We start from the raw sequence: 16,798 nt of genomic DNA, 5'->3' as shown, positions 1-16,798 counted from the left end.
GGCCCCAGGGACCGGCAGCCTGCATCAGTCACTGGCCTCCAGATCACTCATGCTTCAATGTGCTTGGCCCGCATTAATCATCTTCCACGGGCCCTTGGGGGCCTTGACACATTGTACTTCTCTGAGTAATCCCTTCATGAATTCTTCCATGCTCTAACTTTTTCCTTCTTATTAATAATGGTTTTTCGGAGAGCTGCCCAGGAATAGGGTGATGGGGTCAAAAGAGGAGTGTGCTTTTGGCTTCTGACCCGGGCAGCCACATGACTCACTGTAGGTTTGGAGCAGGGCGGGTTCGCCAGCAGTGTGTGACCAATGAGGCCTGGCATGGACTCTGGGTCAACCCTGATGGCTTACCAAGGGGCCCAGCACCTTCTGCACCCCTGCTTGAAGGAAATCTGTGGGGTGTGTTTGATTGACGTCACCAGTAGAGAGAATGGTCCAGTAAGTCTGGTTTCTTCATCTCTCACCTCTTAGGCCCTCAGGAGGTCATAGAGGAGACCCCCGCCCCCACGGAGCCCACCACGGAGGCCCCAGAGACCCCCGAGGAGCCTCTCCTGGGGGAGTTGACGGTGACAGGCTCGACCTCGGACTCGCTGGACCTGTCCTGGACGGTGCCCCAGGGCCACTTTGACTCCTTCACCGTGCAGTACAAGGACAGGGACGGACGGCCCCAGGCAGTGCGTGTTGGGGGCGAGGAGCGAGAGGTGACGGTGCAGGGCCTGGAGCCGGGGCGCAAGTACAAGATGCACCTGTACGGGCTCCACCAGGGCCGGCGCGTGGGCCCCGTGTCTGCGCTGGGGCTGACCGGTGAGTGGGACCAGACCCTGGTCAGGGTGTGGAGCACGGGCCTGGGAGAGCGCCCCTTTTCTCCCAGCTTCCTGGACACAGAAATGCTTCGGTCACGGGGCCTCCTTTCAGACTTCTGTGCACAGCCAAATATCCTGGCAACTCATTAGAAGGCAAACCTGATTCCTTGGGTCTGAGCTGAGTCTCAGGATGTCTTGCCAGCAGGAACCTCCAGGGTGCAGAGTTCTAGGCTCCAATGAAGGGGTGGTGGTGTCTCAGCATTTGTTGACATTTACTTCACCTCCACCCACGCCCCCTCTTGAGCTCTGCCGCTCTCCAGCTGAGCTGATACGGGAGCAGTGGTCACTCCCCTCAGCCAGGAGGAGGACACACCGGCACATTGCGTGGCTGTGCCAGGTCAAGCTGTGCCTGTTCTCAGACTGAGTACAGCCCCAACTGGCCATGGTCACAGGCGGCCTGCTCTGATGTTGACATGCCCAGAAGTGGTTGGGGTCTACTAGACCGCCTGGTGCCCGCCAGGCTCCCAGCAGCCCCAGGCCAAGCATAGGGCACCAAGGGGCTCTCAAATGCCAAGCTTCTCCCTTCCTTCTCTGGGGGGAAGCTTTGAAGTTGCCACCCCAATTATACAGCCAAGGGGAGAATCAGAGATCAGAGATTGCTCCTCCTGTGCTTCCTCTGTCCCTCCCTCTCCACGTGCTGAGACCAGGGATGAGGTGGCCTTACTGGTCCCCCGTCTCTGTCATCTCCAGAGGAAGAAGTGAGGGTGACCTCAGCCCCACCCACGGCTGCCCCAGAGCCTCCCTTCAAGCCTCGCCTGGGGGAGCTGACTGTGACCGACGCCACCCCCGACTCCCTGAGCCTGTCCTGGACGGTCCCCGAGGGCCACTTTGACCACTTCCTGGTGCAGTACAGGAACGGGGACGGGCAACCCAAGGCCGTGCGAGTGTCGGGGCACGAAGACCAGGTGACCATCTCAGGCCTGGAGCCGGACCACAAGTATAAGATGAACCTGTACGGCTTCCAGGATGGCCAGCGTGTGGGCCCCATTTCAGCCGTCGGGGTGACTGGTGAGTGGGGTGCAGGCCCTGGGCTGAAGGCCATCTTCCCTGGTGACGCTGGCTGTGGTGTCTGTGTGCCTTGTCCCTGCTGCTCCCTGGGGCCTGACTGGTCCTTCTGGGCTGGGAAGGGCAGCTGTGAGCAGCAGGGCTGGTGGCTGCCACCTTCCCCCACCTGACCTGGGACTCGGGGCATGGTGGTGAGGGGCTGACCAAGCAGGATCGCCCAGCCCAAGAGCAGGCTTGTCTGAAGCAACCTTGGGACCCAGTTGTGACCCTGGCTGGCTTCTCTGTGCTTCCCCCTGAGGCCCTGAGCACATGTCACAGGGCCCCCTCCCCTCTGTGTCTCCCTGCTCAGCTCCAGAGGAGGAGACCCTCGCCCCCACGGAGCCCACCACGGAGGTTCCGGAGACCCCCGAGGAGCCTCTCCTGGGCGAGCTGACGGTGACAGGTTCGACCTCCGACTCACTGGACCTGTCCTGGACGGTGCCACAGGGCCACTTTGACTCCTTCACCGTGCAGTACAAGGACAGGGACGGGCAGCCCCAGGCAGTGCGTGTCGGGGGCGAGGAGCGAGAGGTGACGGTGCAGGGCCTGGAGCCAGGGCGCAAGTACAAGATGCATCTGTACGGGCTCCACCAGGGCCGGCGCGTGGGCCCTGTGTCTGTGCTGGGGCTGACCGGTGAGTGGGACCAGACCCGGGTCAGGGTGTGGAGCACGGGCCTGGGAGAGCGCCCCTCAAAGCAGCAGCCAGCTCTTGTTCTTCATGGAAGCTTCCCTTCTGATCTCACTGGCAAGCACAGCCCCTGGTGTCTTGCTGGAGGCAGAGCCCCATGCAGTTCCCCAGGTTGCTGATTTTCTGCTCACAAATTTCCTTGGGGCACAAATTTCCCACCACAATGGGAGGCAGAGGCAATCCCGGGATTGTGGGAGATGATTTAACCCATGCCTGACTGTCCTCTGATGGGCCAGGCTGTTTGGAGCCCGGACATGGCCCCTGCTCAGCGGTCTGCTGCCCTTTGCACCCATGTGCGGATTCTGTGGGTGAGCCCTGCCCCTGTAGGAGGTCCTCAGGCAGCGGATGACACAGCAGACCCACGGGCACACAGTGGGGGGCAGGCCGTGACCAAGCATGGAGGAGCCTGTTATGGGGACCCCCGGAGGCCTGGGCAGAGTAAGGCAGGGTCCCGAAGGCTTTCCATGTACCCACTGAATATCAGAGACAGCTTGACGACAGACAGCCTTAGTGAAGGAGGGAGAGGTGTTAGCTCCTGCTATCGCCGGAGCAAAGGCCTGGTACTCGGGCCTCCAATGTGCAGAGGTAGGGGGCACTCATTGAATGAGGGATTCCTTTCAGGAATTGGGGTGGGGGTGGCTGCACTAACCCCAGCTGAAGACAGACACCACCACCTCAATCGGCTGTTTGGTGAGAATGGGTGGAAATGGGACAGGCTGGGCATAGGGAGACCCCTGGAGAAAAATGTCACCCAGGATTGAGAGGGCGAGACAAGAAAGTGGGAGAGAGAGGTGGGAGGCAGGGGGCAGACCTCGCAGAAACCAAGGATGGAAACAGGTCGCCCGCTGACCCATGGGAACTGGCCAGGGGTGGGGTGGGGGCGGGGAGTGGGACATGCCTGGTTTCTGGCTGGATGAGGGGGCTTAGACGGGGGTGCAAAAAAAAAAGGAAATGGGTAACGAGGTGCCAACCAAACCAGACCGCAGTGAAGGAAAACCTCAAGTACAGCGGCCACCAGGGCTGATCAGAAGAGAGGTCAGTGGGGGATGGAGGAGAGGTCTACCAGGATGTCAGTGGACAGTGGGGCAGCACGGAGGCCTGAGGGCCAGGGGAGAGCTCACTGCAGGGAAGGTTCCACAAGGGAGTAAATGGGTCCCACCGACGGGGAAAGCATCTTTCCTGCTGTGTTTCCTCTGTCCTTCCCTCTCCACGTGCTGAGACCAGGGATGAGGTGGCCTCACTGGTCCCCCGTCTCTGTCATCTCCAGAGGAAGAAGTGAGCGTGACCTCAGCCCCACCCATGGTCACCCCGGAGCCTCCCTTCAAGCCACGCCTGGGGGAGCTGACTGTGACTGACGCCACCCCCGACTCCCTGAGCCTGTCCTGGACGGTCCCCGAGGGCCGCTTTGACCACTTCCTGGTGCAGTACAGGAACGGGGATGGGCAGCCCAAGGTGGTGCGGGTGCCGGGGCACGAAGACCAGGTGACCATCTCGGGCCTGGAGCCGGACCACAAGTACAAGATGAACCTGTACGGCTTCCAGGATGGCCAGCGTGTGGGCCCCGTCTCGGCCATCGGGGTGACTGGTGAGTGGGGTGCAGGCCCTGGGCGGGAGGCCACCTTCCTAGGTGATGCTGGCTGTGGTGTCTGTGTGCCTTGTTCCTGCTGCTCCCTGGGGCCTGACTGGTCCTTCTGGGCAGGGAAAGGCAGCTGTGAGCAGCAGGGCTGGTGGCTGCCACCTCCTCCCACCTGACCTGGGACTCGGGGCATGGTGGTAAGGGGTTAACCCAGCAGGGCCACCCAGCCCAAGAGCAGGCTTGTCTGAAACAACCTCGGGACCCAGTCATGGCCCTGGCTAGCTTCTCTGTGCTTCCCTCTGAGGCCCTGAGCACACGTCACAGGGCCCCCTCCCCTCTGTGTCTCCCTGCTCAGCTCCAGAGGAAGAGACCCCCGCCCCCACGGAGCCCACCACGGAGGCCCCAGAGACCCCCGAGGAGCCTCTCCTGGGGGAGCTGACGGTGACAGGCTCGACCTCGGACTCGCTGGGCCTGTCCTGGACGGTGCCCCAGGGCCACTTTGACTCCTTCACCGTGCAGTACAAGGACAGGGACGGGCGGCCCCAGGCAGTGCGTGTCGGGGGCGAGGAGCGAGAGGTGACGGTGCAGGGCCTGGAGCCAGGACGCAAGTACAAGATGCACCTGTACGGGCTCCACCAGGGCCGGCGCGTGGGCCCCGTGTCTGCGCTGGGGCTGACCGGTGAGTGGCCAGGGCCAGCTTCCCTCCTTCTTTCTCTAGGTCTTCTTGTCTGTCTCTGTTCCTTTCCCACGTGTGCCCTGGTCTCCAGTCGACTTGGGTTTTCCACCATTTTCCAAATGGTGTTCGCCCTCCCGGGATGGAGTGACGATTCAGAGACACGGATGTCTTGTTGAGTACCTGTTCATTCTTTGCTTGCCACCTGAGGCCTCCATGGTGGACATGTGCCTCAGAAAGACCGGGTCATGCCGTGCCTCAGAACATGGCTCTGACCAGGGTGCAGTTTAGCATGATAAAACACACACATCATTCCTCTAGTTCCTGAATGCTTCCTCCTCCCACTACCCTGACCCAGTTCTACCTTACAAATCCGGCTAGACCGGAGGACAGACATTGGTACAGATAAGAGCGCTTGACACATGGGATTCCGGACAGATAAACCCCTCAGAAACAGTAGTGGGAGTAGCGATATCGTGAGGGTAGGGGGCTGGGGGCCAAAGGGGGAGCCCATCATAAGGTTGAATATACAGCCCCCCCGGGGATGAATAACAGAAATGTGGGTGAAGCAAGACAATGGACAGTGTAAGATGTGCAATATCAATCATATGTAATTGATCAGGGATTCATGAGGGTGGCAGGGTGGTGGAGGGTGGGGGAAGAGGAGCTGATACCCAGGGCTCAAGTAGAAAGAAATTTTTTGGAAAAGTTGACGGCAACATATGTACTAGTGTGCTTCGTACCACTGAATGATGGGTTGTGATAATATGTGTAAGGCCCCCAGCCCAGTCCTATGATTTAAAAACAGGAAGTGCCTGGCTCTGGCGTCAAGGGCCTGGGTCTGAAGCCTCCTGCAGACCTGCTGGTGGGTGTCTCCGCCCCCACCGGCCTCCCAGTCTGGCAGATGGTGGGTGACTCCCAAAGCCGCTGCCCACACCTCTGCGCTGTCGATGGGGTCTCAGCCTGGGCAGGGCTTGTCTGTCAACCTCTTAGCCTCTTTCTTTTCTTGCAGCCCCGCTGCCCACCGAGCCCCCCGTGGAGCCCCGCCTGGGGCAGCTGGTGGTGTCAGCCGTGACCTTGAACACAGCGAGCCTCGTGTGGACGGTGGACCAGGGTTCCTTCGACTCCTTCCTGGTCCAGTACCGGGACGTGCAGGGGCAGCTCCAGACTTTGCCCGCAGGCGCGGAGCTCCGAGAGGTCACCGTCTCAGACCTGGAACCGGCCCGAAAGTACAAGTTTCTCCTCTTTGGACTCCAGGACGGGAAGCGTCGGGGTCCCGTCTCCGTGGAGGCCAAGACCCGTGAGTGGGGCAGTCAGGGCTGGAGGCTGCCTTCGCGGGGGCGTGGCGGCCGTCCTCCGCCCCCTTGTGGCGGCAGGTGGCATTTCGTGTTCCTGTGCCCCCAGCAGCCAACCCCAGGACCCCGGTGGTGGTTTATTTCCCCAGTCTTGTAAGTGCCCTTGGCCACTTGCTTGATCCGGATTCCTCTTTTACCCTTTGCCTCTGATGCCCCGGTTCCTCCTAGCTCTCAGGAACCCCCGTTCCTGACCCCCGGGGCCCCAGAACCCAGGGGGAGCTCGGAGGTCAGATGGTTGCCCCCCACCTTTTCTGCAGCTCGCCTGACCTCTGCTCTTTTCCCAGTCTCAGACACGAAACCCCAGCCCCGCCTGGGGGAGCTCACCGTGACGGAGGCCACTCCTGACTCCGTGGGCCTCTCGTGGACGGTCCCCGAGGGCGTGTTCGACTCCTTCGTGGTGCAGTACAAGGACAAGGACGGGCAACCCCAGGCAGTGTCTGCGGCTTCAGATCAGAGAGAGGTCACCATCCCCGGGCTGCACCCCAACCGGAAATACAAGTTCCTGCTCTATGGGCTGGCAGGCAGGAAGCGGCTGGGGCCTGTGTCTGCTGAGGGCACCACTGGTGAGCACCCCCCTGCCTCCAGCCTTCCCAAACCCAGCTCAGCCCTGCACCCCAGAGCGGGCCGGGGCTCTCCCATCTGAAGTGATGTACCTTGGCATATAAACCGCGTGCCACAAAGACAAACCTTCCCTGAGGCCCTGTCTGGGGACTGCAAAGCTCAGTCGCTTGACTATTCCCTAAAAGTTACGTGGTTTGAATCCACCCAGAGGCATTGGAAAGAAAGGCCTGACACTTGAGTTCTGGGAGGTCATGGCCATTGGGAACCTGTGGCACGGGATGGCCAGGGTCACCCTCAGTGGCAACCCATTTGGGTTTATTCGGATTCCTCTGGTCACTGGGTGCTGGGCCCCACCTGAGCATGTGATGTGCATTGTTTCCTACACCCAACAGGTACAGGCTTGGGTGCCAAGCAGACCCGTGTTCAAATGTAGTTCCAATGCTTGCCAGCTATGTGTCCACAGACAGACCACACCTCAGCCTCCACCTCCAGCCCACCCCCAGCTCCGAGGCAGGGCGGGCTTGGCTGCGGGAAATGCCATGGAAAAGTCCAGTGTTGATGGGCCATGACTCAGCACCCCACCCCTCCCGGGCCCTGACCTTTACCCCGCTCGGGGCACCATGAATTAACACTGGCCAGACAGCGATGGAGCTCGTGGTCCTTGGACATCAGGGTATCCTCCCCAGAATGGGGCCCTGGTGGTGTAGTGGTCACAGGCAGCAGTTCAAAACCAGCAGCTGCTGCTCAGGAGAGAGAGGAGACTTTCTATTCCCTTAAAGAGTTTCCGGCTTGGAAACCCGCAGGGGCCTTGCTACCCTTCTGGCTCTGAGTCAGAATTGAGTGGATGGCAGTGAGAGGGTTTCATGTTCGGGGCCCCTGTCAGTCAGCACACACCCCCTGTGGGAAGTCTCTGCCCTGACTTCTCTGCTCAGTCATGCAGGGCTGGGGAGTCCATGGAAAGGGAGGCCAGTCCCTGGGGAGGGAGCTTGTGGACCAGAACGGCTGCCTTACTGTCGGGGCTGCTTCCGCAGGACCCACATACCCTCTAGAGGCTTCCTCTGCTCTAGCTGAGCTCTGGGGTAAGGGTAGCCCCTCCTCATGGGATGGTCTATGTGGGAGTATGTGCAGCCTTCAGAATCCCAACTTGCTTCTGGAACCTCTCCCCAGACCCTCAGGCCTCCCAGGGCAGGAGAAGCTGGATCTGTGCTTTGTAAATAAACTCTGGACTGTGAACGAGGGGCAGGTTTACAGAGCAGAGGATCATCGGTCTAACACCCAACACTTCACACTCACCTTTCAGCTCATTCACTGCAGTTCCTCAATGGGCCATTGTCATTTACAGAGGTACCTCAGCTGTCCATGGCTCCGAGCTCCAGCTTCCCACCACTCCAACAGCCAAGTCCAAAAGCAATCTGCTTGTCACTTGGTTCAATAGGGAACCGAAAATCTAGCTTGAAAACGCCTGTGGGTTGGAAACCGTGTGCTGGACTTTGTTACTCTGTGTTTGCATAAAGTAGCCTCAGCTTACTTCGTTTTGTGTACGGTATTGGGCTTTGACATTGAATGCGCTGCCTCTGTTGGGTTTGGGGGCTTACTTCCATAATCAATGGCCATTAACTGTGTGTTCAAGTCCTGGCAAAATGAGTTGGTGGTCAGTTGGGGCCCTCAGAACCAGCTATTTGGTTTTCCATGATTTATTCTGGGAAAACGATGCTCAGTTCTGGACCTCGTCGGAGTCGACAGGACTTTGGGAGGAGCTGAGCTGGACAGCCGAGGTCTTGCTGTCTACCCCTCCTCCCTGGTTCCCGGGTCCCGCTTCTCCTTCCCGGCTCTCCAAGCTGCGTCCTTGGGAAGGCTGCCCTTCGGGTCTGAAATGGTTGATTCTTCTGCGGAGTGATTTCTGTTTCAGACCTGAAGGGTGACATGGGGCCTGGGGGTGTCCTTGACTAAGAGAACCTCCCCTCCTGGCCTCCTTGCAGCTCCCTTACAGGAGAAGCAGCCCCCACCACGCCTCAAGGAGCTGACAGTGACCGATGCGACCCCAGACTCGCTGCGTCTGTTGTGGACGGTGGCCCAGGGCCCCTTCGACTCCTTTGTGGTCCAGTACAGGGACACAGACGGGCAGCCCCAGGGGGTGACCGTGGCCGGAGACCAGCGTGAGGTCACCGTGGAGGGTCTGCAGCCCGGCAGCAAGTACAAGTTCCTGCTCTATGGGCACCTCGGAGGGAGACGCCTGGGCCCCATCTCGGCCTTGGGAGTGACTGGTGAGTGGGTGGCCATCCCTCTGCAGGCTGCTGCTCCCACTCCTAGGTGGGGGTGGCTGTTACCCGGTGGTAGTAGAGAAGCCTTGTCCAGAGACCAGCAAATCCCTCTCCCTGGATATGTCCAGGGCATCCCTCCCCCTGGACATGTCCAGAGCATTTTGTCCAATGGAAACACACACACACACAGCTTGTGAGGGAGCCCGTGACCCTGTAGCAGAGAGGAGGGGTAGGGATAATGGGAATCTACAGCTACGACTGTATTTATGGGGGCAGGTTCCTTGTGGGCCCATTCAGGTGCACAGGACCTGAGCGCAGAGCGTGGCCGCCATCCCCGGTCTGAATGATGAGCCTGGAAATTGGGGGTGGGGGTGGTGGGGACTGTGCAAACATCAACCGGTTGAGCTGATAGGACATTGGGACAGCAGATGCTGTGAAGAAATCCCACCAAGGAGCCACCACAGCCTCCAGGACAGGAGCCCAGTTGTGTGTGACCTTGGGGCTGCAGGAGGCCCTAGAGGTGTCAGGAGTCCGTGTCCAAGCAGGGGTCTGGGCGCTCAAGAGAAGAAAGGTCCTGGAAGAGCCTGAGTCTCTTCCCTCCCCTCCCTCGATCCGGCAGGACCAGGATTTGTAAAGTCCTACCCTGCACCCACCCCCCTCTTTGGGGGAAGAGATGGAGAGAAGGGGACCCCATGGGACCTTACTCAGCTGCTTCTCCCCTTTAGCCCCAGAAGAGGCGACGCCAGCCCCCTTGCACCGGACCACAGAGGCCCCCCAGCCTCCTGAAGAGCCCCGCCTGGGGACCCTGGAGGTGTCCGACGTGACCCCAGACTCCCTGAGCCTCTCATGGACGGTGGCCCGGGGCCCCTTTGACTCCTTCGTGATCCAGTATCAGGACACAGACGGGCAGCCCCAGGCCTTGCTCGTGGGCAACAACCAGTACCAGGTCCTGGTCTCGGGCCTGCAGCCCGGCACCTCCTACAGGTTCTTCCTCTACGGCCTCCGTGAAGGGACCCGCCTGGGGCCCGTCTCAGTGGAGGGCACCACAGGTACTGCGGAGCCTGGTAAGGATGAGGGGAGCCCGGAAGTGGTGGGTGACGGTAGGAAAGAAGGCACCCAGGAGGGTGGAAGGGTGGGCTGCCCTTCCAATGGGAGGAGCCCCTCCAGGGGTCTGATTGGCAGATGAGGAGCTAGGGGTAAGGGCTGGGTCAGAGGGAGTTGGGGGGGTGACCCTAGATTCTTTTTTCCTCCCTCTCTGTAGGGCAGGCTCCTCCCGCCCAGCCCCCAGGGGAGCCCAGCCCCCGCTTGTCCCAGCTGTCAGTGACGGATGTGACCACCAGTTCCCTGCGGCTGAATTGGGAGGCCCCCACGGGGGGCTTTGACTCCTTCCTGCTCCGCTTTGGGGTTCCACCCCCCAGCACCTTGGAGCTGCACCCACTCCCTCTGCTGCAGCGGGAGCTGACGGTGCCAGGCACACTGCGCTCTGCCGTTCTCCGGGACCTGCAGCCCGGGACTCTGTACAGCCTCACGCTGTACGGGCTGCGTGGGCCCCACAAGGCCGACAGTGCCCAGGGCACCGCCCGCACCCTGAACCCAGGCAAGGCCCCCTGTCAGCCACACATACTCCTCCTGAAGTGGGTGGTGGGACCTGGAGCGCTGACGGCAGTTCAAAACCACCAACTGCTCCAGGAGAAAACAAGGAGGCTGCTCCCATAGGAGTCGCAGTCCCAGAAGCCCCCAGGGGCAGCTCTCCCCTGCCCTGTGGGGTCACTGTCGGTCAGAACTGACTCAGTGGCCAGCCTCACTGGCGCACTGGTTAAGCACTGGACTCTGGAAGCGGGCCAGCAGCCTACAGAAAGGCTGTAAGGCAGGTCCGGGGGTCTGTTCTGCACACTCAGGTCCCTCAGTGGGAAGTGGAACCTGGTGCCTCAGCCCAGGGGTGGTGGGTGGGAACTGGGGGCCTTTGGAAAGATAAGCAGCACCTTACATTTCTAGAGTCTAGGTGGGTGTTCCCTTCCTGGGGGAGTTACAAGCAGATACCTACACTTTATTCTGGATTATGGGCTGTAGCGCAAAAATTTCTAATTGCCAGGGGTGGGCCGAGTAATTTTTTTCTTTCCCAGAAAAAGGGGTGCTAGATCAAACGATTCTGAGAACCTATGAGCTAGGAGGAGCCCTGGGGGGGGGGGTCTTGGGTATGTGTTGGGCTGGGAGCCACAAGCTCCATAGTTAGAAACCGGAAGCTTCTCTGAGGGAGAAAGACTGGGTTTCCTCCAGTTAGTCTCTGAAGCCCACGTGTGTGTGGGGTGGGGTGGGGGTGGGGGGGTTGTGTCTACACCAATGGCAGTGCATTTGGGCGGGGGAGGTAGGTGTGTCCAGGAGGAAAATTAGAAAGAGAATCCAGGACTCCCCTGCTCTGTGCATTCACCATCATCTTCCTACCCCACCCCCAGTGCTGGAGAGCCCCCGTGACCTCCAATTCAGTGACATTGAGGAGACTTCAGCCAAGGTCAGCTGGCTGCCCCCGCCATCCAGGGTGGACAGTTTCAAAGTCTCCTACCAGCTGGCGGATGGAGGTGACAAGCCTTTTGCCCATCCCTTTCTCGTGACCCTGCCCTGCGCTCCCCTCGGGTGGCCAGGGCAGCCTCTGACCCACAGTATGCTTGCAGGGGAGCCTCAGAGCGTACAGGTGGATGGCCGGACCCAGACTCAGACCCTGCGGGGGCTGACCCCTAGCACCCGCTACGAGGTCACGGTGGTTTCCGTCCGAGGATTTGAGGAAAGCGAGCCCCTCACCGGCTTCTTGACCACGGGTGAGGGGGACAGGGATGTGGCCGGGGCGGAGGCCGCGAAACGGAGGGCCGGGGGTGGTGAACACGCACGGGGGGGGGGGTAGGGGGGCGGTTAGGAGGCACTGGAAGCTCCGTCTGTGTGTAAGCGGCCCAGCCGAGTGGGAGCCCATGGGCACAGCTGAGGTCCCGCCCCTTCTGCTAGTTCCTGACGGCCCCACCGATCTTCATGCCCTGAACTTGACGGAGACATCCGCGCTGCTGCACTGGACGCCCCCCCAGAAACCAGTGAACGAATATGAGGTCAAGGTCACCGCCCCAGGGGGTAAGCGATGGCTGAGGGCTCTTTCTGGGTGAGGGCAGCAGGCTGGGCAGGCAAGGCCTGGAGAGCCACCAACTGCTGACACCTACCTCCTCCCAGCCCCGTCTCTACAGGGCTCTGCGCCCGGCAGCGCTGAGGACTACCCGCTGCAGGACCTTAAGCTCCACACCAACTACACGGCTATCGTGCGCGGGGTGCGGGGCCCCAACTTCACCTCCCCAGCCAACATCACCTTCACCACGGGTACGGCCCAGGGGCAGGCAGGGCTGGAGAGAGGGGTGTGAGGGTAGTAGGATGGGCCCGTTCCCCATCTTCTCTTCCCTTCTTCCCTGCTCAGGGCTGGAGGCCCCCCAGGTCTTGGAAGCCAAGAAGGTGACCCCCCGGACAGCCCTGCTCACTTGGACTGAGCCCCGGGACCTGCCCACAGGCTACCTTCTCAGCTTTGACACCCCCGGTGGACAGACTCAGGTGGCCCGCCCCTGCCCTGCTCTGCCCCTCAGACTCCGAGCCTCCAGTCCAGGAGGTGCTGCCTCCTTGCCCTGCCCCCGCCTCTCCCGGGAGGGGAGCCTCCCTCCCTGACTTGCCCTCATTGCCCACAGGAGATACCGCTCCCTGGTAGTGTCACATCTCACCAGCTACGAGGCCTCTTCCCCTCCACCCCCTACAGCGCCCGGCTCCGGGCCGTGTGGGACCGGAGCTTCTCGCCGCCCGTGTCCACCACCTTCACCACTGGTACGGGGTGGGGTGGGAGTGGGGGGCGGGGGCTAGCAGGGGAGCTTGGAAAGAGGGCCAATTCCTCTCTCTCCTCCCCCAGGGGGGCTGAAGATCCCCTTCCCCCGGGACTGCGGGGAGGAGATGAAGAACGGGATCAGCACTTCGAGGGCCACCACCATCTTCCTCAATGGCAACCGCGAGCGGCCCCTGGATGTGTTTTGCGACATGGAGACCGAGGGGGGCGGCTGGCTGGTGGGTGTTAGGGGCAAGCCTGGGGGGAGGGGTTCCCACCCAGGACAGGGACTGCTGTCTGAGGAGACGGAGGCTGATGGTGCTCCCATCCCCACCCCACCCGCCTTCCTCCAGGTGTTCCAGAGGCGTGTGGACGGACAGACTGACTTCTGGAGGGACTGGGAGGACTATGCCCACGGCTTTGGGAACATCTCTGGGGAGTTCTGGCTGGGTGAGCACCTGGCAGAGACTGAAGAACCTGGGCGAGAGTGGGGACCCTGTGGGCACCCAGACCCTGATGAGACCCGCCCGCTCCCGCCCTAGGCAATGAGGCGTTACACAGCCTGACCCAGGCCGGGGACTACTCCTTGCGCGTGGACCTGAGGGCCGGGGACGAGGCCGTGTTCGCCCAGTACGACTCCTTCCGCGTGGACTCCGCGGCTCAGCACTACCGCCTGCACCTGGACGGCTACCACGGCACCGCAGGTGGGGGTCACCTCCGAGGGCCAGGGCCGGGATGGGGGCGGGGTGGTCCGCGAGGGGAGGCCCTCACTGATGTGCCCTCCCATCCCTGCCCAGGGGACTCCATGAGCTACCACAGTGGCAGTGTCTTCTCGGCACGAGACCGAGACCCCAACAACCTGCTCATCTCCTGTGCCGTCTCCTACCGCGGGGCATGGTGGTACAGGAATTGCCATTACGCCAACCTCAACGGGCTCTACGGCAGCACGGTGGACCACCAGGTGTGGGGCTGGAGGCCAGAGAATCACAGCTTGGGCGATCCGAGGGAGGAGGTTTATTGCCCGCCGGGCTGGGTTGGATGAAGGGGGACGTTGGGGGAGTGGGTGCTTGGTTACTTGATCAGACAGACACCCCCTCCCCCCACCAAATGAGAGACCAAACTTGGACCCTCCCCCATGACCCCTTTCTCAGGGAATGAGCTGGTACCACTGGAAGGGCTTCGACTTCTCCGTGCCCTTCACGGAAATGAAGCTGCGACCCAGAAGCTACCAGCGCCCCACGCGGGGCGGCTGAGCCCCCGTCCACCTCGGCCCCAGCACGACTGCCGAGCACGGAGGGGTCGCCCCGAGAGAGGAGCTGCGCCCACTCCCCCAGGACGCCTTCTCCGCCAGCGATCTCACAGCACTGTTTACAGGGGGGTGGGGGGCAGGGGAGACGGGGTGCGGGAGCAATAAAAAGGGAAACGGAGCCTCGAGTCTGGTGGTCACGGGCTCACTTCGGGCGCTGGGCGCCTGCGCAGCAGCCGCACGTGGAAGGGCGGCACCCCGAGGGTGACGCCGCCGGGGGGCCAGGGCTGCAGCGAGGGCAGGGCGCCCGGGGCCGGCAGCAGCGTGAAGGCGCGGAGCAGCTGCGTCAGCACCACGAAGAGTTCGAGGCGCGCCAGGGGCTCCCCCAAACACACGCGCGCGCCGCAGCCAAAGGCCAGCTCTCTGGGGCACGCGCCCGGCTCCAGGAAGCGTTCTGCCGGGCAGGTGACAAGCAGGGTGGGTGGGTGGGTGGGTGGGGAGTGTCAGGGTCGCCCAGCCCACTGCCACCCACGGGGCCTCCGCTACCCACCGGGCCAGAAGTCTTGCGGCCGCGCCCAGACGGTCTCGTCGAGGTGGGCTCCCAGGAGGTTCGGGATGACGACCATGTCCTTGGGGATGTCATAGCCCAAGATGCTGGGGAAAACGCGGAGTTAGAGGCCGTGCAGAGCGGGGCACTGGGCCTTCCCCGCAGAGCCACGCCCCTCGGTACCACCTGCTGCGCCGTGTGGTGCGGTGGGGCAAGGCCAGGGGCACCGAGCAGCGCAGGCGCAGCACCTCGGCGATGGTGGCGTTGAGCAAGGGCAGCCGTGCACGGTCCTTGTACTGCATTCGGGAGTTGGAGGCGCTGGAGCCCAGCTCTCGATCCAGCTCCTCCTGCAGTCGCTGTTGCATCTGGAATGTGAGCGGAGCAGGGCATCTGGTGTCCGAATCCTGCTGGAAGCCCTGGGCATGCACCCGCACCCCCAGCTGAGCCCACATGCTGGTGGGGAGAAGCCACCAGCTCTGGCCCCTCGAGGCTAGCAGAGGGCGCACACTGCTCGGAGCCAGGCCGTCTGGGGCCTTGGGGCTGGGTCCAGGGCGCACCTCAGGGTGGTGAAGCAAATACACCACTGCCCAGGAGAGAGAGGTCGCTGTGGTCTCCGTGCCCCCGATGAACAGGTCCACCATGGCCATGTGCACGTGGCCTTCGAGGAGCTGCCCCTCGCTGCCCTCCCCTGAGACCTGCCGCCTCATTCCTTGTAGCATGTAGTCTGTCATGTCCCTGCACTGGCTGGCCTCCAGGCTGTCCTGGGGAGAGACGGGTAGTGGGGTTGGGTGCCCAAAGCCCATGGAGGGGCTGACAGCGGCAGCAGACCCAGGACTGCCCTCTAGCCCTGGGCAGAGCCCCCCCCCCCAAGAGGGCCCAGCGTGAATGCCCACCTTGTGTCGTCTCAGTTGCTCTCTCACCATCCTGTCCCTCCTCTCCAAGGCCCGCTTCAGCCTCCGCAGCACCGGGTTGGGAAAGAACTGGGGGAGGAGCAAATCGGCGGCTCCTAGGAAGGAAGCCTGCTCCCTCGCCACCCTCCCTCCTTGCCTCCCAGCACGTCAGCCCCACACCAGGATCTGGGGCCCCTGCTCACCCTGAGAAAGGGAACAACGTCCAAGATGTGAATGGACCAGTGGTCCCAGGCGCTTAGCAAGTCCTGGATGCAGTCATGAAAGGCACGCACCAGGGAGTCCTCCTGCCAGAAGAGAGGGGAGACCTCTCGGGGATCCAGCCCAGGGAGGAACCGTGGGGGTGGGAGTTGGGGGAGGGCAGGCAGGGAAGGGCTGGAGGTGTGCCTGGACCTTGTCACCAAAGGTGAGATGGCAGATGATGGTGCAGGTGAGCAGGGAGAATTCCTTATGGACAGCCACGGGGACGCCAGCCTGGGCTCTCATGCGCTATGGAGAAAGTACAGGAGCTGAGCGGCTGCTAGGAGGGCAGGGGTTGGGGTTGGTGAGGCTGACTTGGGCTGGAGGGGGCGCTGCGAGAGGCCAGACTCACGTCACAGAACTCCTGGGTGACCTCCTGCACAAGCCCCTCCATGGAGCTTCGGATACCCAGCAGTAGGGCTGAGCGGGCGAGCTTCTTGTGGGCCTTCCAGAGTGGGGAGTAGTCCCCTACGGACAGGTCCTGGTTGTCAAGGGACACCAGCTTAACTGTGGGGGGTGGGGAAGAGGGAACTACTGACCAAGGAAGCCAGGGGGCTGGCCTCACCCTCCAGCTTAGCCTCCTCCAGCCCCATCCCTTCTGTCAAGCAGTGCCCCTTACAGGACATGGTCTGAGGTCTGCCGGCAAAGTCCACCCACTTCTTGACCATGGCCTCCTCGATGGCCCTCTTGGAGTTCAGTACCACCACCTCTGGAGAAGAGTCAGAGCAAGGGGTCAACGAGGTCTAGAGGACCTCAGCGGCTCAAACCATGGGCAAGAGGGGGTACTGACCTTGTAGCCCCAGGCGGAGCCTGTAGACAGGCCCTAGTTTCTGAGACAGGCCAAAAAGGTAGATGGGGAGGTTGGGCTTCAGGAGGTGCAGGAAGCCCGGAACCAGAGGCGGGAGGTGGAGAGTCCGGAGGGCCCACAGGCGCCACAGCAGGTGGGCAGCGGCCAGCAGGGCCAGCAGCAGCAGCAGCAGCCCGAAGAACAGCAT

At 62.0% G+C, this 16,798-nt stretch overlaps 2 protein-coding genes across 2 annotated transcripts in view; one reads left to right on the top strand and one right to left on the bottom strand.

Moving 5' to 3' along the window:
- Positions 1-14,219, top strand: part of TNXB (tenascin XB) — a 55,815-nt gene extending 41,596 nt beyond the window's left edge. The window contains exons 25-46 of the mRNA XM_075555417.1: positions 493-807; positions 1,581-1,874; positions 2,227-2,544; positions 2,666-2,671; positions 3,866-4,183; positions 4,536-4,853; positions 5,860-6,147; positions 6,487-6,765; positions 8,743-9,027; positions 9,750-10,073; positions 10,286-10,621; positions 11,478-11,600; positions 11,694-11,837; positions 12,019-12,138; positions 12,235-12,378; positions 12,473-12,603; positions 12,735-12,867; positions 12,950-13,101; positions 13,216-13,312; positions 13,405-13,566; positions 13,660-13,823; positions 14,014-14,219. Of these exons, the coding sequence (XP_075411532.1) occupies positions 493-807; positions 1,581-1,874; positions 2,227-2,544; positions 2,666-2,671; positions 3,866-4,183; positions 4,536-4,853; positions 5,860-6,147; positions 6,487-6,765; positions 8,743-9,027; positions 9,750-10,073; positions 10,286-10,621; positions 11,478-11,600; positions 11,694-11,837; positions 12,019-12,138; positions 12,235-12,378; positions 12,473-12,603; positions 12,735-12,867; positions 12,950-13,101; positions 13,216-13,312; positions 13,405-13,566; positions 13,660-13,823; positions 14,014-14,115 (4,553 nt within the window). The 3' untranslated portion in view covers positions 14,116-14,219. The remainder of the gene's footprint in view (positions 1-492; positions 808-1,580; positions 1,875-2,226; positions 2,545-2,665; positions 2,672-3,865; positions 4,184-4,535; positions 4,854-5,859; positions 6,148-6,486; positions 6,766-8,742; positions 9,028-9,749; positions 10,074-10,285; positions 10,622-11,477; positions 11,601-11,693; positions 11,838-12,018; positions 12,139-12,234; positions 12,379-12,472; positions 12,604-12,734; positions 12,868-12,949; positions 13,102-13,215; positions 13,313-13,404; positions 13,567-13,659; positions 13,824-14,013) is intronic.
- An 86-nt stretch (positions 14,220-14,305) lies between these two features.
- On the bottom strand, positions 14,306-16,798 carry CYP21A2 (cytochrome P450 family 21 subfamily A member 2). Its single transcript, XM_075553833.1, has 10 exons — positions 16,594-16,798; positions 16,423-16,512; positions 16,156-16,310; positions 15,957-16,052; positions 15,749-15,850; positions 15,549-15,635; positions 15,213-15,416; positions 14,842-15,020; positions 14,659-14,762; positions 14,306-14,562 (listed from the first exon to the last, which is right to left on the bottom strand). Exons 1-10 carry the CDS (start codon positions 16,796-16,798, stop codon positions 14,306-14,308), a joined length of 1,479 nt encoding a protein of 492 aa, XP_075409948.1.

The sequence above is a fragment of the Tenrec ecaudatus genome, chromosome 7 (assembly GCF_050624435.1).
Source record: "Tenrec ecaudatus isolate mTenEca1 chromosome 7, mTenEca1.hap1, whole genome shotgun sequence".
NCBI lineage: Eukaryota > Metazoa > Chordata > Mammalia > Afrosoricida > Tenrecidae > Tenrec > Tenrec ecaudatus.
The sequence above is the reverse complement of the archived record's forward strand: the minus strand, read 5'-3'. Positions and strand labels throughout refer to the sequence as shown.

Coding starts and splice junctions, on each gene's coding strand:
- CYP21A2 (XM_075553833.1), bottom strand. CDS start 16,798: ATGCTGTTCTTCGGGCTGCTGCTGCTGCTGCTGGCCCTGCTGGCCGCT. Junction 16,513..16,593: donor GCTCCGCCTGGGGCTACAAG/GTCAGTACCCCC, acceptor ACTCTTCTCCAG/AGGTGGTGGTACTGAACTCC. Junction 14,763..14,841: donor CGCACCACACGGCGCAGCAG/GTGGTACCGAGG, acceptor CGTTTTCCCCAG/CATCTTGGGCTATGACATCC.